Genomic DNA, 24,091 nt, shown 5'->3' on the forward strand with positions numbered 1-24,091 from the left:
CAGCACACAGCATTTGTTTATACACTGTGTACAAAACATTAGGAACACCTTCCTAATACTGAGTTGCAACCCCTTTTGCCCTCAGAAGAGACTCAATTTCTCAGGGCATGGACTCTACAAAGTGTCGAAAGAGTTCCACAGTGATGCTGGCCCATGTTGACATCAATGCTTCCCACAGTTGTGCCAAGTTCTCTGGATGTCCTTTGGGTGGTGGACCATTCTTGATACACACGGGAAACTGTTGAGCATGAAAAACACAGCAACATTGCAGTTCTTGACACACTCTAACCAATGCGCCTGGGACCTACTAACATACCCCATTCAAAGGCAGTTAAATATTTTGTCTTGCCCATTCAACCTCTGATGGCACACATACACAATCCATGTCTCAATTGTCTCAAGTCTTAAAAATCCTTCTTTAACATGTCTCCTCCCCTTCATCTACACTGATTGAAGTAGATTGAACAAGTGACATCAACAGGGGATCATAGCTTTCACCTGGATTCACCTGGCCAGTCTATGTCATGGAGAGAGGATACCTTGTCAGTTGGACAACTGAATGCATTCAACTGAAATGTGTTTTATATATTTAACCCAAGACATAGAGCCATAGCTTTGTGTAATAATATCACAGACACTAACATGGCTTGACACAATGAGAAGTCACACTCAGAGCACCATCCCTCTACAGAGAAGCATAGCATTAAGCGTAATGATTATGGCTCTAAATTGCAGGAGAAAGCTGTTTCATGTGTTTTAAAAATGCTAAATTCGGTAATTTACAGACTGGGGGCATAGCCCCCATATGGACCACCCCCAAGCCATCCTCACATACTTTGTGTCCCCTTAGATTTTTGGGGGGTGCATGACACCCCTATGTGCAGCCTATTTTTCTTCGTAACTACAATGTAATAATTGCATTATACGTTTCCTCGATTGAGTTACAATTTAAAAAGCTTAAATAATTTTTCGATTCGTAAATTAGGCCAATTGATGATTGCGTTTCAGTCTGTTGCACGGCTCTTACGGCAGTTACGGTAGAGAATTCCTCCACTTTTTTCCCGAAGAAGTCTCGGTCAATTAGTTTAGACAGTCAGGAGAGCTTGAAGTCAGTCTACTCCTCCAATGACAAATTAAAACAACCATTACTCCTACTTCGATCTGTGGGAATCCCGGAGGAGTTTTGGATTTATTTAAAAACATGGGATTCGAGTTGGATCGGTTTAAAGGGGCTGTGGACCCAGATTTTAAATGCAATTTGTGTAATAAAGTTCTAGAAGACCCGCTCACTACTCCGTGTGGTCACGTCTTCTGTGCAAGCTGTGTGCTGCCATGGGTTATCCAGAAAAGCAGCTGCCCCGTCAAATGTCAAAGGATCTCCACGACAGAGCTGAACCACGTTCTCCCTCTGAAAAACCTGATTCTGAAGCTGGACATAAAGTGTGACAACCATGCCAGAGGCTGTGAAAAAGTGGTAAAGCTGCATCATCTAGCAGAGCACGCCGAGATGTGCGATTACTCACCGGCCAAATGCAGGAATAAAGGATGCAAGGAGGTGCTCAATCTGAAGGACATGGATGCCCATATGCGGGAATCGTGTGATTACAGACCGGTCGGGATATGCGACAGTGGATGTGGCTTGATGCTCATCCACAAAGAGCAAAAACTAGACACCCATTGCTGTTTGAAAGCCATGAAAGCACATAATAGTGCTTTGCACGGGAAGGTGGTCAACTTGGACAAAGAGTTCAAGAAGCAATCATTGAAATCAAGCAAAAGAGAGAAATCACTTCTTGCTCAACTCTCCGCGGTGCACAATGAGCTACAAATGACAGCGCTGAAGTATCAGAAGAAATTCACTGAATACAGTGCAAGGATCGATTCGCTGACTAGGACCCTTGCTCCCCCGTGCAAGGTAAGAACGTTTCAAAAAGCACGCTACGGCATTTGTGGCTATTACAAATTGTTACTTTGTTTGTGATTGTCCATAGTTATATGTTACCTTTTGTCTATACAGCGCGCGTACTGTTATTATTTTCACATCTGCTCTACTTTTTTGCATTTTCTGTTACTTATGATGTGTTTGTATTAACCAGTTTAAAACTTTAGTGGTCCGATGTCTGCCAGGTTAAATCATTGACCAGATAGACTTTGAGTCTCCTGTGGTCAAACACCGTTGCATTAGGCCTAGTCTACTACTAAGGCACTGCATCTCAGCGCTAGAGGCGTCACTACAGACACCCTGGTTCGAATCCAGGCTGTATCACAACCGGTGATTGGGAGTGTCATATGTGCCGGTGTAGTCAGTCATTGTAAATAAGAATTTGTTCTTATGACTCACTTAAATGTTTTGTCTTGCCCATTCCCCATCTGAATCACACACACACACACACACACACACACACACACACACACACACACACACACACACACACACACACACACACACACACACACACACACACACACGTCTCAATTGTCTTAAGGCTTAAAAATACTTTTAAATAACCCCTTCATCTACACCGATTGAAGTGGATTTAACAAGTGACATTAATAAGGGATCATTAATAAGGGACCTCGATTCACCTGGTAAGTCTATGTCATTGAAAGATATGTCCTTGATGTTTTGTACACTCAGTGTATATCGCATATATTTATATGCTAGTCAGTGCATAGTTTTTGCCATGTTCTATAGCCAAGTCTTGGACTCAACACAGTGGAGATAAAAGGATAGAGTCCTCCCTTCTGGTCAGCTAGGGAGAGGTTGAAATGTTTATGATCTTGTATAAGTCCATATCAACCCATGATGGAAGAACAGGTAAGGTACACTACAAGCCTACAAGCATTCTGAATATAAGGGAACATACACACCAGCCTGGTCTCATAGACTAGATTAAACATAGTAAGGGTAAATCCGGACACTCAAATTAGTATGATATGTTATGTTTGGTATGGCTACATAAGACCGAAGGTTACTTCGTAGGGTGGGTGGGCGTATAACTTGAACGTCTAGCAACCCAAAGATTGCGTGTTCGAGTCTCATCATGGACACCTTTAGCATATGTCACCTGTTTCAGGAAACTAGGCATATGTCACACTTCACTACTTCACAGGAGAGCCATTTAAAAGTACATTTTTTTAATCAAATTACGTTTTGGGGAAGAAATGCCTTCTGGAACAGGTGAATTTTGATGCGCATTCATAACAAACTTTTATGCCATCTTACGAATACAATTGTTAAATTAGCCCCGGAAAAAGTGAGCAACCTTCCCGCTAGCCATGATTGGCTGAGATAATGAGTGGGCTGGACATGCTGAAAGATGAGTTCGGATTGGTCTGCCATGTAGCGCACATCTGTCTATAATATGAGCTGGTCAGTATGTGTAGGTAATGCTTTCTAACGCTGCTTTTTTGAAAGATATCACATAGTAGAACTGCATAAGTGTTGCTCTCCACATTCTGGCTGAGAGTCGGGGCACTCGGCTGAGAGTCAGACTCTGCCGATGTCATGTGGCCCGAGTCTGGGCCTCCTTCAGCAGTAGTACTTATGGCTAGAGTGTGGGGATAGAGCTCGGGCCGATTCCAGTGTGAGTTATCTGGCCCACATGTATTACTTGGGGCTCGGGCTGATTCTGGTGAGAGTTATCTGGCCCAAATGTATATATTACTTGGGGCTTGGGCCGATTGGGGCTACTCTCTGGCAGATGAGTACACAGTTTTTTAAAATAATTAACATTTCAGTATTTATTTTTCCATATTTTCTCATTGTTTCTGTGATCAAAAATACAATTAGCATTTAAATGAAATTCTTTAAGAGTCCTGTGTAGTATTTTTGTATTTTGATACTTTGTGCAAGGCATTAAACACTTAGTGGCTGGAGCCTCCCGAGTGGCATAGCGGTCTAAGACACTGCGTTGTTACAGATGTTGGTTCGAGACCCGTGTCGGCTGCGCCCAGGAGACCCATGAGGCGACGCACAATTAGGGGAGGGTTTGGCTGGCCAGGATGTCCTTAGCTGGCCTGGATGTCCCATCTCACTATAGCAACTCCTGTGGCGGGCCTTGCTTTTGCACTCTTTTTAAAAATGTGTGCTGCACCCCATTACCACAGTATTACTTGATACACTATCAGATTTGACAACTAACATGTTTTTTCAGCCTGGTACCATAAAGAAATTAAGATTACACTTTCAAAACACTTTACAGATTCAGGTTTCTTATTTAGTACTGTCTATTCAATCCTTTGAAATGCACTGTACAAACTCTGTTAAAGTGGATGAACAAAGAAAGTTGTTCTCCTCCTTGAAGCTCTAATCCCTGGAAAACATCTCCAAATGAATTATTTTTCAAATTATCCATGAAAGAAAAAGAGGAAGCTAGAAAAAATAATAATTACGTGGATGATGTGGTTAGTTTAAAAGGCTTTTCCCCCCAGGTTCAGTCAAGCAGTATGAACAGGATTGCTTGGCAGGTAACATCAGTGCACATGTGGCAATATCTGTGGCAGTATCAAACAGAAAGACACAAGTGGAATTAACTGTTGGAGTCGGGCGACATGTAGACTGTCGCTGCATTGCAAATCTCAGCGAAGCAGCGTCTGTTTTTTACTTGGGCTAGTTCAGGTCACGTGTTATCAGATCTTCTGAAATCAGATTCAGGCTGACATATTTGCTCCCCAATCGACTGCCATAACAGGAGAAATATCAATGGTGACAGGTAACCTTCTTTGACTGCTGGGTTTGCAACACAGAATCTCAGCCATATTGAAAAATGTACAGGAAAACATGGCATAGGCCAGCTTTCCAGTGCTGATATACACCTGGCTTCTGATTGACATGGACACTAATACTGACAGTTGTGGCTGCTTCACGTGATGTATTGTTGTCTCTACCTTCTTGCCCTTTGTGCTGTTATCTGGGCCCAATAATGTTTGTTACATGTTTTGTGCTGCTACCATGTTGTCATGTTGTGTTGCTACCAAGCTGTGTTGTCATGTGTTTCGGCCATGCTATGTTGTTGTCTTAGGTCTCTCTTTATGTAGTGTTGTGGTGTCTCTTGTCGTGATGTGTGTTTTGTCCAACATTTTTATTTTTAATCCCAGAACCCGCAGGAGGCCTTTTGCCTTTTGGTAGGCCGTCATTGTAAATAAGAATTTGTTTTTAACTGACTTGCCTAGTTAAATAAAGGTTAAATAAATAAATACATAAAATGTACAGAACTGAACAGAATAAGGAAACTGGCAAATATTGACTGGGCTGAATATGGGATGTGGTCTTCCTCCGTGATCCTGTCATAAATAAGGCTGCATAGGTTAGGTGAATGCGAAGCAAGATCAATATTGCCTGCAATGATTGGCGTCTGTCTGTGGGATTAGTGTCTGTCTGGCGTGACATGCTCACCCCACTGGTTTTAGAATTATTCAGTCCTCCGTACACATGGTCTTGTTTCTCAGTTCCTACAGATGTAGGCTATCCTTACAACATATAGTATAAAAGGAAGGGACAATGCTGAATGCATTGACTAACTTGCCTACCCTTCTACTTTCAGTCTTTCTATATTTTTCATATTCTTAGATATTTATTTTATTTATTTTTTCAGCTTTATTTAACCAAGTAGGCTAGTTGAGAACAAGTTCTCATTTGCAACTGCGACCTGGCCAAGATAAAGCGTAGCAATTCGACACATACAACAACACACAGTTACACATGGAATAAACAAAACATACAGTCAATAATACAGTAGAACAAAATAAAACAAAAAGTCTATATACAGTGAGTGCAAATGAGGTAAGTTAAGGAAATAAATAGGCCATGGTGGCAAAGTAATTACAATATAGCAATTTAACACTGGAATGGTAGATCGGCAGAAGATGAATTTTCCTTTCAGGAAATAGCCAATAGTTGTTTTGAAACAGAACTCTGTACACATGCGCCGACACAACATGGTCCAGCAGCAGTGCACATTCTTCCCTGGCAGACCTACAGTATAGGCTAGTACTCTGCACCTTATCCTGTAGCCTATATGGTAGCCGGACTCAGTCATGACACTGTACATACCGTTAATACCCGCTTTTATATTTAGTCCCTGTATGCTATAGCATTCTCCATACTGGGATGACCGCTGACATGATGGTCCCAGCACCAGTCCCACCCTCTGACTGTCCCCTTAAAAAGCAGATGAAGAGAGCTGACTGCACTGGTTTCTCAGCGTTCCACTTGTCATCCCTCCATTGACAGAGAGGTCTACTGGTGTATTAATACACATAGCAAATGGCTTTTGGAGCAAGAGAAGGAGAGGGCGAAGGAAAGAGCCTTAACCCTTGCTTGAACCAGTCACTTGACCGCTCTTTCCCAGAGAGCTAGCTAAGCCACAGAGAATCATGATATAGATCCACACTAGGGGTCGACCGATTATGATTTTTCAATACCGATACCGATTATTGGAGGACAAAAAAAGACGATACTGATTAATCGTCCGATTTTTAAAATGTATTTGTAATAATGACAATTACAACAATACTGAATGAACACTTATTTTAACTTAATATAATACATCAAAACAATCAATTTAGCCTCAAATAAATAATGAAACATGTTCAATTTGGTTTAAATAATGCAAAAACAAAGTATTGGAGAAGAAAGTAAAAGTGCAATATGTGCCATGTAAGAAAGCTAACGTTTAAGTTCCTTGCTCAGAACATGAGAACATATGAAAGCTGGTGGTTCCTTTTAACATGAGTCTTCAATATTCCCACGTAAGAAGTTTTAGGTTGTAGTTATTATAGGACTATTTCTCTCTATACCATTTGTATTTCAAATACCTTTGACTATTGGATGTTCTTATAGGCACTTTAGTATTGCCAGTGTAACAGTATAGCTTCCGTCCCATTCCTCGCTCCTACCTGGGCTCGAACCAGGAACACAACGACAACAGCCACCCTCGAAGCAGCGTTACCCATGCAGAGCAAGGGGAACAACTAATCCAAGTCTCAGAGCGAGTGATGTTTGAAACGGTATTAGCTTGCACCCCACTAACTAGCTAGCCATTTCACATCACATCGTTACACCAGCCTGATCTCGGGAGTTGATAGGCTTGAAGTCATAAACAGCAGAGCTGCTGGCAAAACGCATGAAAGTGCTGTTTGAATGAATGCTTATGAGCCTGCTGGTGCCTACCATCGCTCAGTCAGACTGCTCTATCAAATCATAGACTTAATTATAACATAATAACACACAGAAATGCGAGCCTTAGGTCATTAATATGGTCAAATCTGGAAACTATCATCTCGAAAACAAGATGTTTATTCTTTCAGTGAAATACGGAACCATTCCGTATTTTATCTAACGAGTGGCATCCATTAGTCTAAATATTCCTGTTACATTGCACAACCTTCAATGTTATGTCATAATTACGTAACATTCTGGCAAATTAGTTCGCAATGAGCCAGGCGGCCCAACTGTTGCATATACCCTGACTCTGCGTGCAATGAACGCAAGAGAAGTGACACAATTTCACCTGGTTAATATTGCCTGCTAACCTGGATTTTTTTTAGCTAAATATGCAGGTTTAAAAATATATACTTCTGTGTATTGATTTTAAGAAAGGCGTTGTTTATGGTTAGGTACACATTGGAGCAACGACAGTCCTTTTTCGCGAATGCACACTGCATCGATTATATGCAACGCAGGACACGCTAGATAAACTAGTAATATCATCAACCATGTATAGTTTATAACTAGTGATTATGATTTATTATGTTTAATGCTAGCTAGCAGCTTACCTTGGCTTCTTACTGCATTCGCGTAACAGGTGGGCTCCTCGTGAGGCAGGTGGTTCGAGAGTTGAACTAGTTAACCATAAGGTTGCAAAATTGAATCCCTGAGCTGACAAGGTAAAAATCTGTCATTCTGCCGCTGAACAAGGCAGTTAACCCACCGTTCCTAGGCCTTCATTGAAAATAAGAATGTGTTCTTATCTGACTTGCCTAGTTAAATAAAGATGTTAAAAAAAAAAATCGTCAAAATCGCCGTCCAAAATTACCGAATACCGATTGTTATGAAAACTTGAAATCGGCCCTAATTAATCGGCCATTACGATTAATCGGTCGACCTCTAGTCCACACCAGTGAAGTACTAAGATGTGAGAACAGATATATCTCCCCACCTGCTACCAGCCATGTTGGTTACGCTGATACCTTTACATATCCATTTACTGTGTATGGAGTAGCTTGGGGTTCTGCCCTTTTACCTGAGGCTATTTCTATCGTACCTCAAATACTCCATTGACTTCTAGGTCAATTTCATAGATTTGTTCAGTACTTTCATTCCAAGTTATTTTTGTGTTGTTTTATTTTTGTGTTGTTTTATCTGAGTTTTATTGTATGATTTTTTAAATGATTTGTTCAATAATTTATTTTATTCAGTGGTATTTGTTATTTGGGTTGTTAATGACTTCCTGTCCTCTTTCTGTCTTTCTGTCCACAGGGCGGGGAGACAAAAAACCTCACAGCCATCCTTCATCGGGAGGGAGGTTCTCTGGGCTTCAACATCGTGGGAGGACGACCATGTGCGGTAGGTTACAAGTGGCATCTCTGGGTTACTGTTTTATCTCATTGATGGTCAGCCAAGTGTCATATGGGAAATCAGGAATGGAGGCAAATACTTGAACTACGATTAACTATAGTTTTGTGTTTTACCCCAATACCGACATAGCTTGCACACACAGTGCAAGTATTTTTTGGGCTCCCAAGTGGAGCAGCAGTCAAAGGCACTGCATCTCAGTGCAAGAGGTGTCACTACAGTCCCTGGTTCGATTCCAGGCTGTATCACATTCGGCTGTGATTGGGAGTCCCATAGGGTGGTGCACAATTGGCCCAACATCGTCCGGGGTATATCGTCATTCTAAATAAGAATTTGTTCTTAACTGACTTGCCTAGTTTAAAAAAAGGTCAAATTAAAAAGTATCTCTCTTGAGCCTGTGTGGATAGATCGCATTGTGTTTGTTTAATGGTTAGGTTTAGCAGATTTTTTGTTTATAATTACTTCATATGAGGATCAAATTAAGGATTATGACTGCGCCCACACTACTGTCCTCTTTAATTGAGGCGTTAATGATGACATAATAAAAACAGACGTGGTGGGAAGTGGGTCCTCTGCCCTGAGCTGATAATCTGTTATGGCCTCTGTGTTTGCTGTCTCACTGTCTGCCATTGCCTCCCGAGAGGAGAGGGAAGGAATATCACTGCTGAACTGGGATTAGGGCACATATTCACAAAGATTCTTAGAGTAGAAGGACTGCTATAGGATCAGTTTTACCTTTCTAGATAATAATGAATACAGTTATATGGAAAGGGGGACCTGATCCAAGATTGGCAATCTTACTCAGATAAATTTGGGCTCAGAGCTCAGTTAGAACTGGGTCTCGTATACTTGGAGCATCTCAATCTCTGTACAGAGTAAGCTGGTCCCAGTTCGCAGTATCTTTTTTTTGCTGGGAAGAATGTGTGCCAAAGTGTTCCACTCAGGGCTGTTGTTCTGTGGTTAATTTAAATTGCTATAGTGACGCACTTTGCTGTGGCGACATGGATTATTACAGTAAAACGTTTTACAGCAGGAAACTATAAAAAGAACCAAACACCGAAAGCATTTTTTCTTGATTCCATGGTCTTTCCGGTTCCCTTGACAGAACCATGCATCAATCCAAAGAGAGTTTTGACAGTGAAGAGAATATGTTTAAGTTATTGCTCATTATGTACATTGAAATATGCACTTTGCAATCAAATGAAAAGAGCTCTTTGTTATTTTTACATCTGGGGAACTGATCTGCGGGCCTACAAAACACAGGAGGCAGGTGAGGGGAGGACAGCTTGTAATAATATCTGGAATGGTGTAAATTGAATGGTATTACAACACAGAAACCATGTGTTTGATACCATTCAATTTACTCTGTTCCAGCCATTACTATGAGCCCGCCCTCCACAATTAAGGTGCCACCAGCCACCTGTGCTACAAAAGGGGGTCCCATGCACTCAACTTTTGCTCGAATTGTCTTTAAGGCTAGAATAACTTCATAAAGAGGTCACCAAATCCTCCACAAGAAACGATTGATTAATGGCGTTTTCACCCTTGACTAGTGTTGATGCGATTCAGAGACAGAGTTGGGTTGGAAACCAGGCTGAGTATGATTAAAGGCTGGCCTTCGTAGACATTGTAGGGTCTAAGTACTGAGTTTGTCCACACTGTGGCCCCAGGGCAGGGGGATGCATGGCAAAGCATCAGTCCTCTCACTCTCCAGCTGTGACATTCCCTTGGCAATCCGTGCCATTTTGGGAGGAAATGTGTTTGTTTCACAGTTAAAAATGTGCTGTGATGAGCTCTGAAAAAAGGAAGCAGACCTGAAATAATGAATTGCAGCATTCACACCTTGACTTCTGAGGTTTCTTTAAGTATTCCATATAAATTTAGCACACTGTCGCACGACTTGGCAGAGGCACAGGGTTGGTTTGATGTGGTTTTAGGAGAGAGCAGAGAGGGATGTTGGCAGTGCATTGTTAAGCCAATCGTAGCTCTTACAACTCAGGGGTCACAGCCTCACTGATGGACGCAGAGTAACTCATTTCCTTCCAACACATCCATTCAACATTTAGCTCCTCTAACGGGCTGGGTCAGAGTTGTATTATCCAGCCCTAGGAAACATGTCAACTGGCAGGCATTTTGGCACTGGGGCTCTGTGGAGCCCAACATTAAGCCCTGTGTAATGTGCACCTGCAACCACTTGCCAGTCACTACAGGCTGTTGAGCCCTGCGGTTAATCGCTGGGTTAACAAGGCTGCGTTGATGACTGCAGTTGCGTTCACATGTAAAGACCAGCAGGGTGTCTCTGACCCTGATTGGTGGGAATGGGTAATGGGAAAACCATTTTTAATTGTCTGCATAATGTCCTCAGGACTTTTGAAAGTAGGTTAGGCAGATTTAGCAAGAGACTTGTTTAATATTTTAAAGACATTATTTTTGCTGAATATTTTAAAGTAAATTAGCATGTATTGTAATTTAATATTTTTATGTAATCATCTTCAATAGTTACAACTATTTCTTAATCAATTTCATCAATGTGTTATCTGAGATGATCAGAAAATGGGTCATTAACATGGCAGTTTTTTCGCCACAGGACGACCATGAAGGCACTTCGAATGAAGGAATTTTTGTATCCAAGATCGTTGAGAAGGGACCAACAGACAAGGAAGGAGGCCTTCAGATCCACGACAGAATAATGGAGGTATGTGACTGACCTTCTGTACCGTTTCGTGTGAAGGCCAAGAACCAGGAGGTGAGGTGGCTTCTGGGGCATTTAGCACAGCACTTAGCATGTGTCCATTTTCTCCATGCTAAGAAATAAAGCAACAGATAGTCTGATGGTGATAAACGATCAAAACCAGGAATGTTTTTTTTAAAATACAGTCACGACAGTAACAGATAAACATTGCTAAACAACTTTGACTATATTTGCAGAAGTTACATGCAGCAAATGTCTCTTATGGTAATCATTAAGACTTTTAGTGAGACATCACTGTAAATAGAGTTAGACCAACCTGAGCTCAGGCTGTCTCTCTATGTTTGCTATAGCTGCTCAAAAGAGGCACTCGTTTACTGACAAGCTGACGAATTCCTTCCGACAGACCTGCTGTGGAGCAGCATCCTCTCGCCTTCATACAAAATCTCACTGTGTAAAGGTCATGTGCTCCTGCGGGTCACTTTTAAGCGTGTACAGAAAACCAACATCACAAAGGTTTATTTTATAGTGTGAACTAGAGGTTGTCACAAAGGATGCATGGAACTCAGATGTTAAGTTTAACTGTGTATTACTGTATTTGTATTTATTATCGATCCCCATTAGCTACTCTTCCTTGGGCCCGAGCAAAATTAAGGCACTTTATACAATTTTAAAAACATTACAATACATTCACAGACTGTGTGCCCTCAGGCTGCTACTTCACCGCTACCTCATATTTACAGTACAAAATCCATGTGTACGTGTGTGTATAGTGTGTATGTTATCGTGTGTGTATAGTGTGTATGTTATCGTGTGTGTATGTATGTGTCTGTGCCTATGTTTGTGTTGCTTCACAGTCCCTGCTGTTCCATAATGTTTTTAAAAAATCTTATTGTACTGCTTGCATGAGTCACTTGATGTGCAATAGAGTTCCGTGTAGTCATAGCTCAATGTAGCACTGTGCGCCTTCCATAGTCTGTGGACGTGGGGACTGTGAAGAGACCTCTTGTGAAATGGCTTGTGGGGTATGCATGGGTATCCGAGTTGTGCGCCAGTAGTTCAAACAGACAGCTCGATGCATTGAACTCACATAAGGTATTATCAGAAGTAGTGATGAAGTCAATCTCTCCTCCACTTTGAGCCAGGAGAGATAGACATGCATATTATTAATATTAACTCTCTGTGTACATCCAAGGGCCAGCCGTGCTGCCCTGTTCTGAACCAATTGCAATTTTCTTAAGTCCGTTTTTGTGTCACCTGACTATGACTGAACAGTAGTCCAGGTGCGACAAAACTAAGGCCTGTAGGACCTGCCTTGTTGACAGTGCTGTCAAGTGCCTTATCATGGACATACTTCTCCCCATCTTAGCTACTGTTACAGTGCCTTGCGAAAGTATTCGGCCCCCTTGAACTTTGCAACCTTTTGCCACATTTCAGGCTTTAAACATAAAGATATAAAACTGTATTTTTTGTGAAGAATCAACAACAAGTGGGACACAATCATGAAGTGGAACGACATTTATTGGATATTTCAAACTTTTTTAACAAATCAAAAACTGAAAAATTGGGCGTGCAAAATTATTCAGCCCCTTTACTTTCAGTGCAGCAAACTCTCTCCAGAAGTTCAGTGAGGATCTCTGAATGATCCAATGTTGACCTAAATGACTAATGATGATAAATACAGACCACCTGTGTGTAATCAAGTCTCCATATAAATGCACCTGCACTGTGATAGTCTCAGAGGTCCGTTAAAAGCGCAGAGAGCATCATGAAGAACACGGAACACACCAGGCAGGTCCGAGATACTGCTGTGAAGAAGTTTAAAGACGGATTTGGATACAAAAAGATTTCCCAGGCTTTAAACATCCCAAGGAGCACTGTGCAAGCGACAATATTGAAATGGAAGGAGTATCAGACCACTGCAAATCTACCAAGACCCGGCCATCCCTCTAAACTTTCAGCTCATACAAGGAGAAGACTGATCAGAGATGCAGCCAAGAGGCCCATGATCACTCTGGATGAACTGCAGAGATCTACAGCTGTCGTATATTGCACAAATCTGGCCTTTATGGAAGAGTGGCAAGAAGAAAGCCATTTCTTAAAGATATCCATAAAAAGTGTCATTTAAAGTTTGCCACAAGCCACCTGGGAGACACACCAAACATGTGGAAGAAGGTGCTCTGGTCAGATGAAACCAAAATTGAACTTTTTGGCAACAATGCAAAATGTTATGTTTGGCGTAAAAGCAACACAGCTCATCACCCTGAACACACCATCCCCACTGTCAAACATGGTGGTGGCAGCATCATGGTTTGGTCCTGCTTTTCTTCAGCAGATGGTTAAAATTGATGGGAAGATTGATGGAGCCAAATACAGGACCATTCTGGAAGAACCTGATGGAGTCTGCAAAAGACCTGAGATGGGATGGAGATTTGTCTTCCAACAAGACAATGATCCAAAACATAAAGCAAAATCTACAATGGAATGGTTAAAAAATAAACATATCCAGGTGTTAGAATGGCCAAGTCAAAGTCCAGACCTGAATCCAATCGAGAATCTGTGGAAAGAACTGAAAACTGCTGTTCACAAATGCTCTCCATCCAACCTCACTGAGCTCGAGCTGTTTTGCAAGGAGGAATGGAAAAAAATTTCAGTCTCTCGATCTGCAAAACTGATGGAGACATACCCCAAGCGACTTACAGCTGCAATCGCAGCAAAAGGTGGCGCTACAAAGTATTAACTTAAGGGGGCTGAATAATTTTGCACGCCCAATGTTTCAGTTTTTGATTTGTTAAAAAAGTTTGAAATATCCAATAAATGTCGTTCCACTTCATGATTGTGTCCCACTTGTTGTTGATTCTTCACAAAAAAATACAGTTTTATATCTTTATGTTTGAAGCCTGAAATGTGGCAAAAGGTCGCAAAGTTCAAGGGGGCCGAATACTTTCGCAAGGCACTGTATATCAATATGTTTTGACCATGACAGTTTACAATCCAGGGTAACTCCAAGCAGTTTAGTCAACTCAATTTCCACATGATTTATTATAAGATTTAGTTGAGGTTTAGGGTTTAGTGAATGATGTGTCCCAAATTCAATGCTTTTAGTTTTAGAAATATTTAGGACGAATTATTCCTTGCCACCCACTCTGAAACAAACTGCAACTCTTTATGTGTTGCAGTCATTTCAGTCGCTGACATGTATAGTGTTGAGTCATCTGCATACATAGATACTCTGGCTTTCCTCAAAGCCAGTGGCAATTCATTTGTAAAGATTGCAAAAGTAAATGGGCCAAGACAGCTGCTTTGGGGAATTCCTGATTCTACCTGGATTATGTTGGAGAGGCTTCCATTAAAGAATACCCTCTGTGTTCTGTTAGATAGGTAACTCTTTATCCACAATAGCAAAGGGTTTAAAGCCATAACACATACGTTTTGACAGCAGCAGACTATGATCAATAATGTAAAAAAGCTTTACTGAAGTCAAACAAAACAGCCCGCACAATCTTTTATCATCCATTTCTCTCAGCCAATCATCAGTCATTTGTGTAAGTGCTTTGCTTGTTGAATGTCCTTCTCTATAAGCATGCTGCAAGTTTGTCATTTAGTTTACTGCAAATGGCATTGTATCTGGTCAAATGCAATTTTTTTTCCAAAAGTTTACTAAGGGTTGGTAACAGGCTGATTGGTGTGCTATTTGAGCCAGTAAATGGGCTTTACTATTCTTAGGTAGCGGAATGACCTTTGCTTTCCTCCAAGCCTGGGGGCACACACATTCTAGTAGGCTTACATGGAAAATATGGCACATAGGAGTGGCAATATCATCTGCTATTATCCTCAGTAATTTCCCATCCAAGTTGTCAGACCCTGGTGGCTTGTCATTGTTGATAGACAACAATCATTTTTTTACCTCTTCCACACTAACTTTACGGAATTTAAAATTACAATGCTTGTCTTTCATAATTTGGTCAGATATACTTGTCATGCCTAAGTTACTAATCTTGCCAATTAAAAAATCATTAAAGTAGTTGGCAATATCCATTGGTTTTGTGGTGAATGAGCCATCTGATTCAATGAATGATGGAGCTGAGTTTGCCTTTTTCCCAAGAATTGAATTTAAGGTGCTCCAAAGCTTTTTACTATCATTCTTTTTCATTTATCTTTGTTGCATGGTGTAGTTTCTTCTTCTTTTTATTCAGTTTAGTCAAATGATTTCTCAATTTTCAATAAGTTTGCCAATCGGTTATGCAGCCAGACTTATTTGCCATTTATTTTGCCTCATCCCTCTCAACCATACCATTCCTCATCAATCCACGGGGATTTAAGTTTTTACAATCGATTTCTTAATGGATTCATTCTTATTAGCAATTGGAATAAGCAATTTCATATATGTGTCAATTGCAGTGTCTGTTTGCTTCTCATTACACACCACGGACCAACAGATATTATTTTAACATTGGAATCACTACAAAACTTCTTATACACTATATTAGGCCCAGCCTTTGGGACTTTGGTTTTCCAAGATATGGCTACTATTTTGTGATCACTACATCTGATGGATCTGGATACTGCTTTAGAGCAAATGTCTACAGCATTAGTAAAGATGGGATCAATACATGTAAGCCGCAAGATGACAAATGTTTCCCTACAGCCATCATTGTCAGACCTCAGCTACATATTTTCAGAGCAATGACTAGATGTTTGTGTTTATCCATTGAAATATGTTTTTTTTAAGTATGCATCAAGACTAGATTGATAATAGTAGTTTCTGTCCTGTAGTTCTTCCACTTACTCTAAGATACGTTCTGAGTTCTGAGCAAGCATCACACTTTCGCATTAAGTAAGCATTGATACTTGATAAATGGGAGATTTGAGCAAAAATGTAAGCTACATGCTCAGATGTGTAGTTTTTATGCATCCCTCTAACCAGATCCTTGGTATTGACATGCATACATTTTAATGTTAGCACCAGAGAGACAGATACTGGACAACAACCTATCCCTCAACAGTAACCACTTCAAGCAGCAGTAACAAGTGGCTGAAATCCCACTGCTTGTTAAGATATATCATAAGATCCCTTGACAATAGGCAGATTTAAGCCACCAAAACCGACAGCAGTTCGGTGCCTAGTGACTAAGACCTATAGGGCCTCCAAGTGGCCTTGTTGCCTGTTCTGTAAGGAGAGATTTGTTCATGTGCTGTGTGGCTGTCAGTGTGACTTACTGGGAGAAGGTGTGTGTGTGTGTGTGTGTGTGTGTGTGTGTGTGTGTGTGTGTGTGTGTGTGTGTGTGTGTGTGTGTGTGTGTGTGTGTGTGTGTGTGTGTGTTACCAGGTGGAATCAGTGTACTGAGCCATCTGAGAACACCTCTACAGGATCCTGCTATGCTCAGTTCATAGCCATCCAACTTTTATCAATGAAAAGAAAGCAGATTTAGCTTAAGGACGATATTGGACCCACATTGGTGTTTTTGTCTCTGTATTGTCTTTGACCTAATGGGGGAGAAGTCACAGGAGTGGGTAGAGCATTAGGAGAACAAGGACATGTAGAACCTCAGGACAAGACGAGAAACCAAACCGATCCAATTAATAATACTCATTGTGTACACTGACGGTGCATGGTTGCTGTATCCCTGGGTGCTTTTCATTTGATAGGGAATCTGATAGAGGTGGTTTAAGTTTCTCAATCTCAACAATCTTCTTTGTTACAGCTAAGCAGAAAAAAGTACCCTTTCATATTTTATAAGGCACAATAGTTCAGTTTTGTTTCCTACCTGGGGGGATGGAGGTCTCAGTGGGACCAAGTGATGAACTGAGGGGGAAAATGAATAGAAAGAACCCACCGGCAGTTCCGTGTACTGTACTCCCAACCCTGTGTGGCTAAACCAACAGCCTGTAGCCTCATCCTGCTCCGCTCGCTATGTAGGGCCCTGTGCACAGCTGGAGCATGCATTTTTAAACCTGTGCCACCGGAACCCTCCCAGTACTGCCTCGTCTCTCCCACAACTCTTCTGGCAGTGCTTTTCTTTCTTTAGTGCTACTTTTCTCTACTTTAAAGTTGGATGCAACGTGATTCATTTTGAATGGTTGTTTGTGGATGTGGCACATTTATGGGGGGATGGCAGGTAGCCTAGTGGTTAGAGCGTTGAACTGACAAGGTAAAATTCAGTCTTTCTGCCCCTGAAGAAGACAATTAACCCACTGTTTCCCAGTAGGCTGTCATTGTAAATAGGAATTTGTTCTTAACTGACTGACTTGCCATGTTAAATTAAGGTTTCATTTATTAATTTCCTGGCATATTGGTATGTAGGCTATGTGTAAGTTGAAGATCTAGTTTAAGTCAGGAATGTATTCGTCCAAATCCACATGGTATGTAGCATTCTGGTTGTATTGTGATAGTTTTAGCTTGACTTTCTGCTCAGATTCTCAAAAGACTGGCTGACATGACAGACATCAGGGTGTCACTCATCATGCTTTTACCATTCTGATTTCATTGTCCCTATCCCCTTTACAGTTGGGCCTGCACAAGACAACTTTAGTGCTTACTCATCACCACCCTCCTACCATTTCCATTGCCTTTGGAAATTAAAGCCCTTTTTTTAAATGAACACCATATGAAAGTAGATCATCTAAAAGCAGATAATGTGGATCACCATTCATGCATCACAAAAAAGTCCCAGTGCCTTGCCTTGCTGCGGGGATCAGCTGGCCTATTTGGATCCATTTACATAACATGTGGAACCACGACAGAATAACAAGTTCAACTGAGGAGGCAAAAGCACTGGGGTCAATTCTTTCATAGGAAAACACATGGTGTGGTGTTCCATCTTCCCCCTGTGAAGGTTGTCATTCCAGGAAGTATACATGGATGGGGCGGCAGGTAGCCTAGTGGTTAAGAGCATTGGCCAGTAACCGAAAGGTCACTGTTTTGAATCGCTAATTGAAAAATCTGCCGATGTGCCCTTGAGCAAGGCACTTAACCCTAATCGCTTCTGCAAGTCGCTCTGGATAAGAGCATCTGCTAAATGACTAAAATGTAAATGGTCCTGGCTTGTTCCTCGGTAACAGCCTCTTCGTGGGGGAGTGTGATGGCAGATGTCCCTCCTCTGCAGCACTGCTAATACTTCAGCCTGGTATGAATCAGCTCATGAATGCCTCCTTGTTCAGCACACACATTCTCTCATAACCTGGATCTATGTTTGCTTTCGCTCGCTCTCTCCGCAAGCTAAATATCTGGTTCGGAGTAGATGTGTTTGCCTGAGAAGATTTAATAAATAGGTTTATTTAAATCAAACTTATGTGGCTCGGTATAGGCAAAGAGAGCTCTGTGTTGTGAACCTTATCTCGACAGGGGGACTTAGTTTAGTCAATATTTTCACATTTGTCTTAAAGTGAGATGCTTTTCAAACATGTTTAACTCTTGATGTTTTCCTCTTTTCTTTTTTCTTTTACAGTTGCCTAGCCATCTGCCTGCACATTTCATGTAGCCCTAGTCTCTCGGGGCTAGATCTTCACATTGACACACCACACATTGTTAGTGCTTATAAAAGGAAATGTGTGCTTGGCTGTTTTTGTCTCTAAGAAATGTCTCCGGGTGTTTACTCATGCCTCAAATGTTATGTTGAATCCTAGCACCATTGTCTGCAGGACTAAACCAATGTCACAATCCCAAAATGACTGTTTCTGATCTCTCAGGGAATGGAGTTGTTTTTGTAGGAATCCAAATGCAAGAATGGGAGTAGAACGAGGACGCTGAGGCTTCAGTTGTAAATGTCACCTTGTAAATCCTCTGTAAACTCTCAGGTCATGGAGGTTGAAAAACAACAACTACTTTAAAATAAACTGACATTGAGGAGAAACCAGTTGTAGGCTTGAGAGGCCATGTGTCATTGCCAGCAGATATGTGTCCAACTTTAATTGTGTCAGCAATTTAAGCTGTAGTCAAGAACTCACACAGGACTGTGGAGCCTGTATAGTGTCAGAATAATAGTCTTTAGTGTTGTCATTGTTTGTACTTGCTTGGTCTCTTTCTCTCTCTGACCCTGTTTCGTCTGTAGCATTTGAAGTAAAGGCTCAAGCTAAGGCTGTGATAGAGTTTATCAGCAGTAAAACAACTTTGTGCCGCATCTCCTGGAAATGTCCGTCCCAGGGTGTAATCAACTGTATTTTATTTAGGTCACTGTCGTATGGTACTGATTTAAGGAATGTGCTTTTGAGTTTTTCCCCAGAAATGTATGTGATGCTCTCCTTCAGGCATAATGTAGGCTTGTTGTTACGAAAGTGACTCTCCAGTTCGATGGTGGGTTGACTAGCCACCCTGAATAGAATGTAAAAGCCTGTCATTTGTTTCTACACAACAAACATAGCATGACATATGAATCCACTTTCCACTTGCAATTACTTGTTTTTCTAACTTGCTTGGAAGTGCATGGGGACTGGGAGGACTGGTTGAAAAATGTATCTGCTAATGACCACATGTCTGATATGCTATGATACACTATTTTGACTTACCCTCACCCATCCCCTTATTTTTATTCATGTTGAAATGTTTATCACAAGACTGTTGAAATATGTTAATTGCTACAGCTGACAATTGCCAAGACATCAAGGTAACATTTTACTTTGGGTATCTACTGACTGCCATGTTGTACCTGCTTAAAATCCCAAATCAGGATTGTTTGAAGGATAGGTGACTAGAAAACAGAATGCTATTCATTTAGACAATTATGTGACCTAGTCCGGTTAGAGTGGGGAGGTGACACCTTCGTTCAATGTCTGGAATTTTGTGGGTCACGCCAGAGCAGTCCTTCCTTATCTCCATGTGACCGCTTTGCTGTAAGGTTACTCACGGTGCACCACTTAACTCCCCAGAGCTATTTTAGTGGCGACTCACCAGCCAGACCTTCCCGGTGCTAAATGGCAGCCTGACTGCCTGGCCAGGAGTTGGGAATGGTGGCTGGTAGAATTGTTTAGGGAGTTGTGGAAGAAACAAAGCGTGCATGTTGATGAGGCCTAATTCTGTCTGAAGTCCTGTTAGCATTTCTCCCACTTACATTTTACATTGGTCATTTAGCAGACACTTATCCAGAACGATTTACAGGAGAAATTAGTGTTGAGTGCCTTGCTCAAAGGCACATTGACAGATTTTTCACTGAGTCGGCTCAGGGATTTTTGTATGTTACCTGAAACTGTCACGGTTGTGTGGAGAGACGGACCAAGGCGCAGCGTGATTAAAGTTCCACATATTTGTTTAAGCGAAACAAAAAGAACCAACGAACCGCAACATCAGCAGCGCTACATACACTGACTCAAAACAATATCCCACATAGCAGGTGGAAACAGGGAACCCTTAAGTATGATCCCCAATTAGAGACAACGAACCTCAGCTGCCTCTAATTGGGAACCATACCAAGAGCACCAACATAGAAATAATAAACCTAAAACACCACCTAGTCACGCCCTGACCTACTATACCATAGAGAACCAGGGGCTCTCCATAGTCAGGGCGTGACAGAAAATGTATTTAAAAAAATAGTGAACCTTTCAAACTTGGGTTAAAAGGATTTAGGGATTTTCGTCACTTGACTAGAATGAGATGAACTCTCCCGCTAAATAAAGGTTCAATAATTCTTTATTCATTTTTTCCCCCTGAGAGGGACAGAATGCCAGGTCCGACAGCATGGCGTGGGCAGTCCATCCTGACTGTCGCTAATAAGTTGTCACAGCACATGGCATCTTGGACAAGACATGTGTCACAAGTTCCCAGGCGTTATTTCTGACCCGGAGGCTATGAGGAACAGAAATGGCAGTTATTTCCCTAAGGGGGATCACATGTTGTTTGGCATCCCGAGACAAGAAGCAGGCCTTTGTCATGGCCTTTATTGGATTCAGGCCCCCGTGCAGTCGGCCGGCTCCTCTCTCTCTCGGTCTCTTGCTCTCTCTCTCACTCTCTGTTTCTCTCTTAGTCGCTTGCTCCCTGCTCAGTGCAGGCAGGCCAGTCTCAGCCCCATGCAGCCCAGCACAGGGAGGCACATTCCGAGCCTCTTTGGCTCATCTAAGGGAGGACATTAAATCAAATCTAACTTTTAAAGAGGCCATAATCAGCTTCTGGTAGTGGCCGCTGCGCTGTGCAGGGCGCACAGTAAGGCCCCCCGACTGGAACAGGCACAAGGCACATTTTTGTTTTTCCTTCTCCGTATGGAAATGAGAGCAAAATAGATTTTTGAAGCTGTGGAGTGATTACATATACAACCCTAAGACGGTATGAGGTGAACTGTCACCTCGTGGGGCCCGCCGCTTCTCTTCATCTGCACCACCACTGTATGCCAATGCCACACACAAAAATATAGTATTTTCCTCTCCATCTGAACAGCATCCCTTCCTCAAAGCAGAGCCGGCGGGTGATGATTTTCATGGTTGACCGACTATAAATGTGTTTGCTTTTGCTCTGACAACAGTCTCTCTTTATTCATAGAACTCATTCCCTCTGTTAATTTTAGGGCCCTAAAGGTTTTAGGGACAGAAATAGACAGGTTTAATTAAGGCTAATTTTCCTGCCAATCAATCTCTGGGCTTGTGTAAATGGCTCAGTAACAATAGGCTGAGGTTGCCCTGCACCAGCTGCTCTCCCTGTCAGCCCCCGACCCCAACCCCTCCTCCCCCTGTGGACTGCCCACTGTCTCCCTAATTAACTACCCTCAATTAAACGCTAATAGGCTGATTAACAGACCCTTGTTGGTGCTGTAATGGCCCGTTGTTTCCTCCTGGTGCCCCTCTGAAATGTTTCCTGACTGCTGTACGTTAATCACTGCCCATTCGGAGTGCTCTCTCTGGGCTCGGCAGGCACCAGCTTGGCCAGCTTCACGCTCCACTGTCCTCCAGCTTATTCTACTGTGATTGATTTCCTTACCAAAAAAGCCCAGAGTCTGAACCACAGTTGTTTCTATGATTTCATCTGTGTATTATGTCAAATAAAAAAGTCAGGGAGGACTAGTGATTGTAAGAAATTATCCATGAAGTAGAATTTGACCGAGGCAGCTAGTGCTGCTAACCCACAGCTGTACACTTTAGGATAAATCACACATAATGCTGACATGCATGTGGTTTGGGCTGGACAGTTTGGGTGTAGGCTTTTTTATTTGTAAAAGAATCATCATTTTATGGGACTGCAGCCTTCCAAATATGGAGTTTAACTGATGGAACAAGATAAGTATCTTTTCCTAATATGATAGGTGGGAGTTTTTTATGACAGTCCAGCATTATGGTGATACATGGAAGTACATTCCTGGTTTACTTCCTGGATATTTCCTGGATTATCTTTTCTAAAGTTGGCTTCAGACGTTGCGCGTGTGCATGTGTGCGCGTGTGCATGTGTGCGCGTGTGCGTGTGCATGTGTGCGCGTGTGCATGTGTGCGCGTGTGCATGTGTGCGCGGGTGCATGTGTGCGCGTGTGCGTGTGGCTGTTCCTATTCAAATGGCCATACTGTAATTTGAACAAAGTTTGTTCAACATTTCAACAGTGACTTCATGTTCCAACATCAGTCCCTTCAGCAGGTTATATCTATAGATGTCCAGCTCTACAGACGTCTCATTGACTATCATAAATCATATACAGAATGAGAGGGGATTGAGTGTGCTCTCTTCAAATGGAAACTTTTTATAGCCAGGCTCTTGTAAGCTGTGAGTGTCAAATTGATTTTCCATTCTTCACCAGCACTTTAATCAGGTACATTATACTGTTGAACTATATTGTATTTGCTGAAATTCATGGCAGGAAACTCTTCGTGCAGAGTAGCTTATAACAAAGACCCCATAAAAGCTCTTTGTCTTCCTCCCTGTACTGCAGTCAGACTTCTGTCTAACTTGCTCGGTTACTCAAACTCACTCTTCCTTTTGAAAACGTTCTTATCTCTCCCTGGTTAGTGCCAATAGATGTTACTGGATTGTTTATTTTGCTTTGTAATGTCCTTTACAGATTTTATTGACGCGGAAGAACACAAAGGGTTGACATCAATTTACTGCAGGTCATTCTCCCTCTTCCGACTGGCAGATGTTGGGTGATATCTGAGCTAATTGGAATACTGTACATCACCTTGCAGATGTTTCTTTACAGAAATCAACGACTGTACCATTCACGCAGAAAACATGCTCTACCATTTACAGTACATCTTAAAGAGCTGTGCACCTGCTTTTACATCCCATTAGGCTGTACCCTGTCTAGACAGTGGATGGGTCACAACGTGTCATTGGAGGCTGAAGTGGTATCCCAGGATGCTTTGGCGCAGCACAAAGGGTGGCAGGGAGGTTGGACAGGCAGACAGTGATGATTCAAGGCTTCACGGTGGCAGCCTGGCCTCCATTGCTAATCCTGACAACATGGACCGCTTTAGAATTCTACTGCTCCCACCCTCGTCAGCGTCTCTTCACAAGGGTTTTAGATGGCCTCCCTTTCACTTGCCAACAAAGTAGAACTGGTGGCCGCTGCGCGCCTTTCTGATGCAAATGTGTCTAAATAGAAAAACATTGTTAGAAAGGCTTGGTTCATAGTCTGTGTTATGCTGGTTTTGCCTTTCTCTCGTTCTTCTGTGAGAGATGTTTCGCTTTCAAGTAGTACCTTTCTGTCTGATTCAAAACTTCCTCTTTCTTTAAAAAGAGACAGAGAAATTGCCAGAACTGCCACATCGAGGAAGCAGTGGAGGAACACACACACGTGGCGTGGGAGTGGGGCCAGACTGCAGGCACCTCCCTCAAAATACCTCCTCGCTCCACTGTTGTCTCTTCTGTATGCGGATGAGGAAGCCTGAAGCAGGAATCAACGTTCTCCCTTCAC

The 24,091-nt window shown here is 42.0% G+C and overlaps 1 protein-coding gene across 1 annotated transcript in view; it reads left to right on the plus strand.

Moving 5' to 3' along the window:
- Nucleotides 1-1,097: 1,097 nt before the first annotated feature.
- LOC118388333 (E3 ubiquitin-protein ligase PDZRN3-B-like) overlaps nt 1,098-24,091 on the plus strand; it is a 143,927-nt gene continuing 120,933 nt past the window's right edge. Inside the window, exons 1-3 of the mRNA XM_052526625.1 lie at nt 1,098-1,915; nt 8,483-8,569; nt 11,166-11,273. Of these exons, the coding sequence (XP_052382585.1) occupies nt 1,202-1,915; nt 8,483-8,569; nt 11,166-11,273 (909 nt within the window). The 5' untranslated portion in view covers nt 1,098-1,201. The remainder of the gene's footprint in view (nt 1,916-8,482; nt 8,570-11,165; nt 11,274-24,091) is intronic.

This window comes from Oncorhynchus keta, chromosome 10 (genome assembly GCF_023373465.1).
Source record: "Oncorhynchus keta strain PuntledgeMale-10-30-2019 chromosome 10, Oket_V2, whole genome shotgun sequence".
NCBI classification, from domain to species: Eukaryota; Metazoa; Chordata; class Actinopteri; order Salmoniformes; family Salmonidae; genus Oncorhynchus; species Oncorhynchus keta.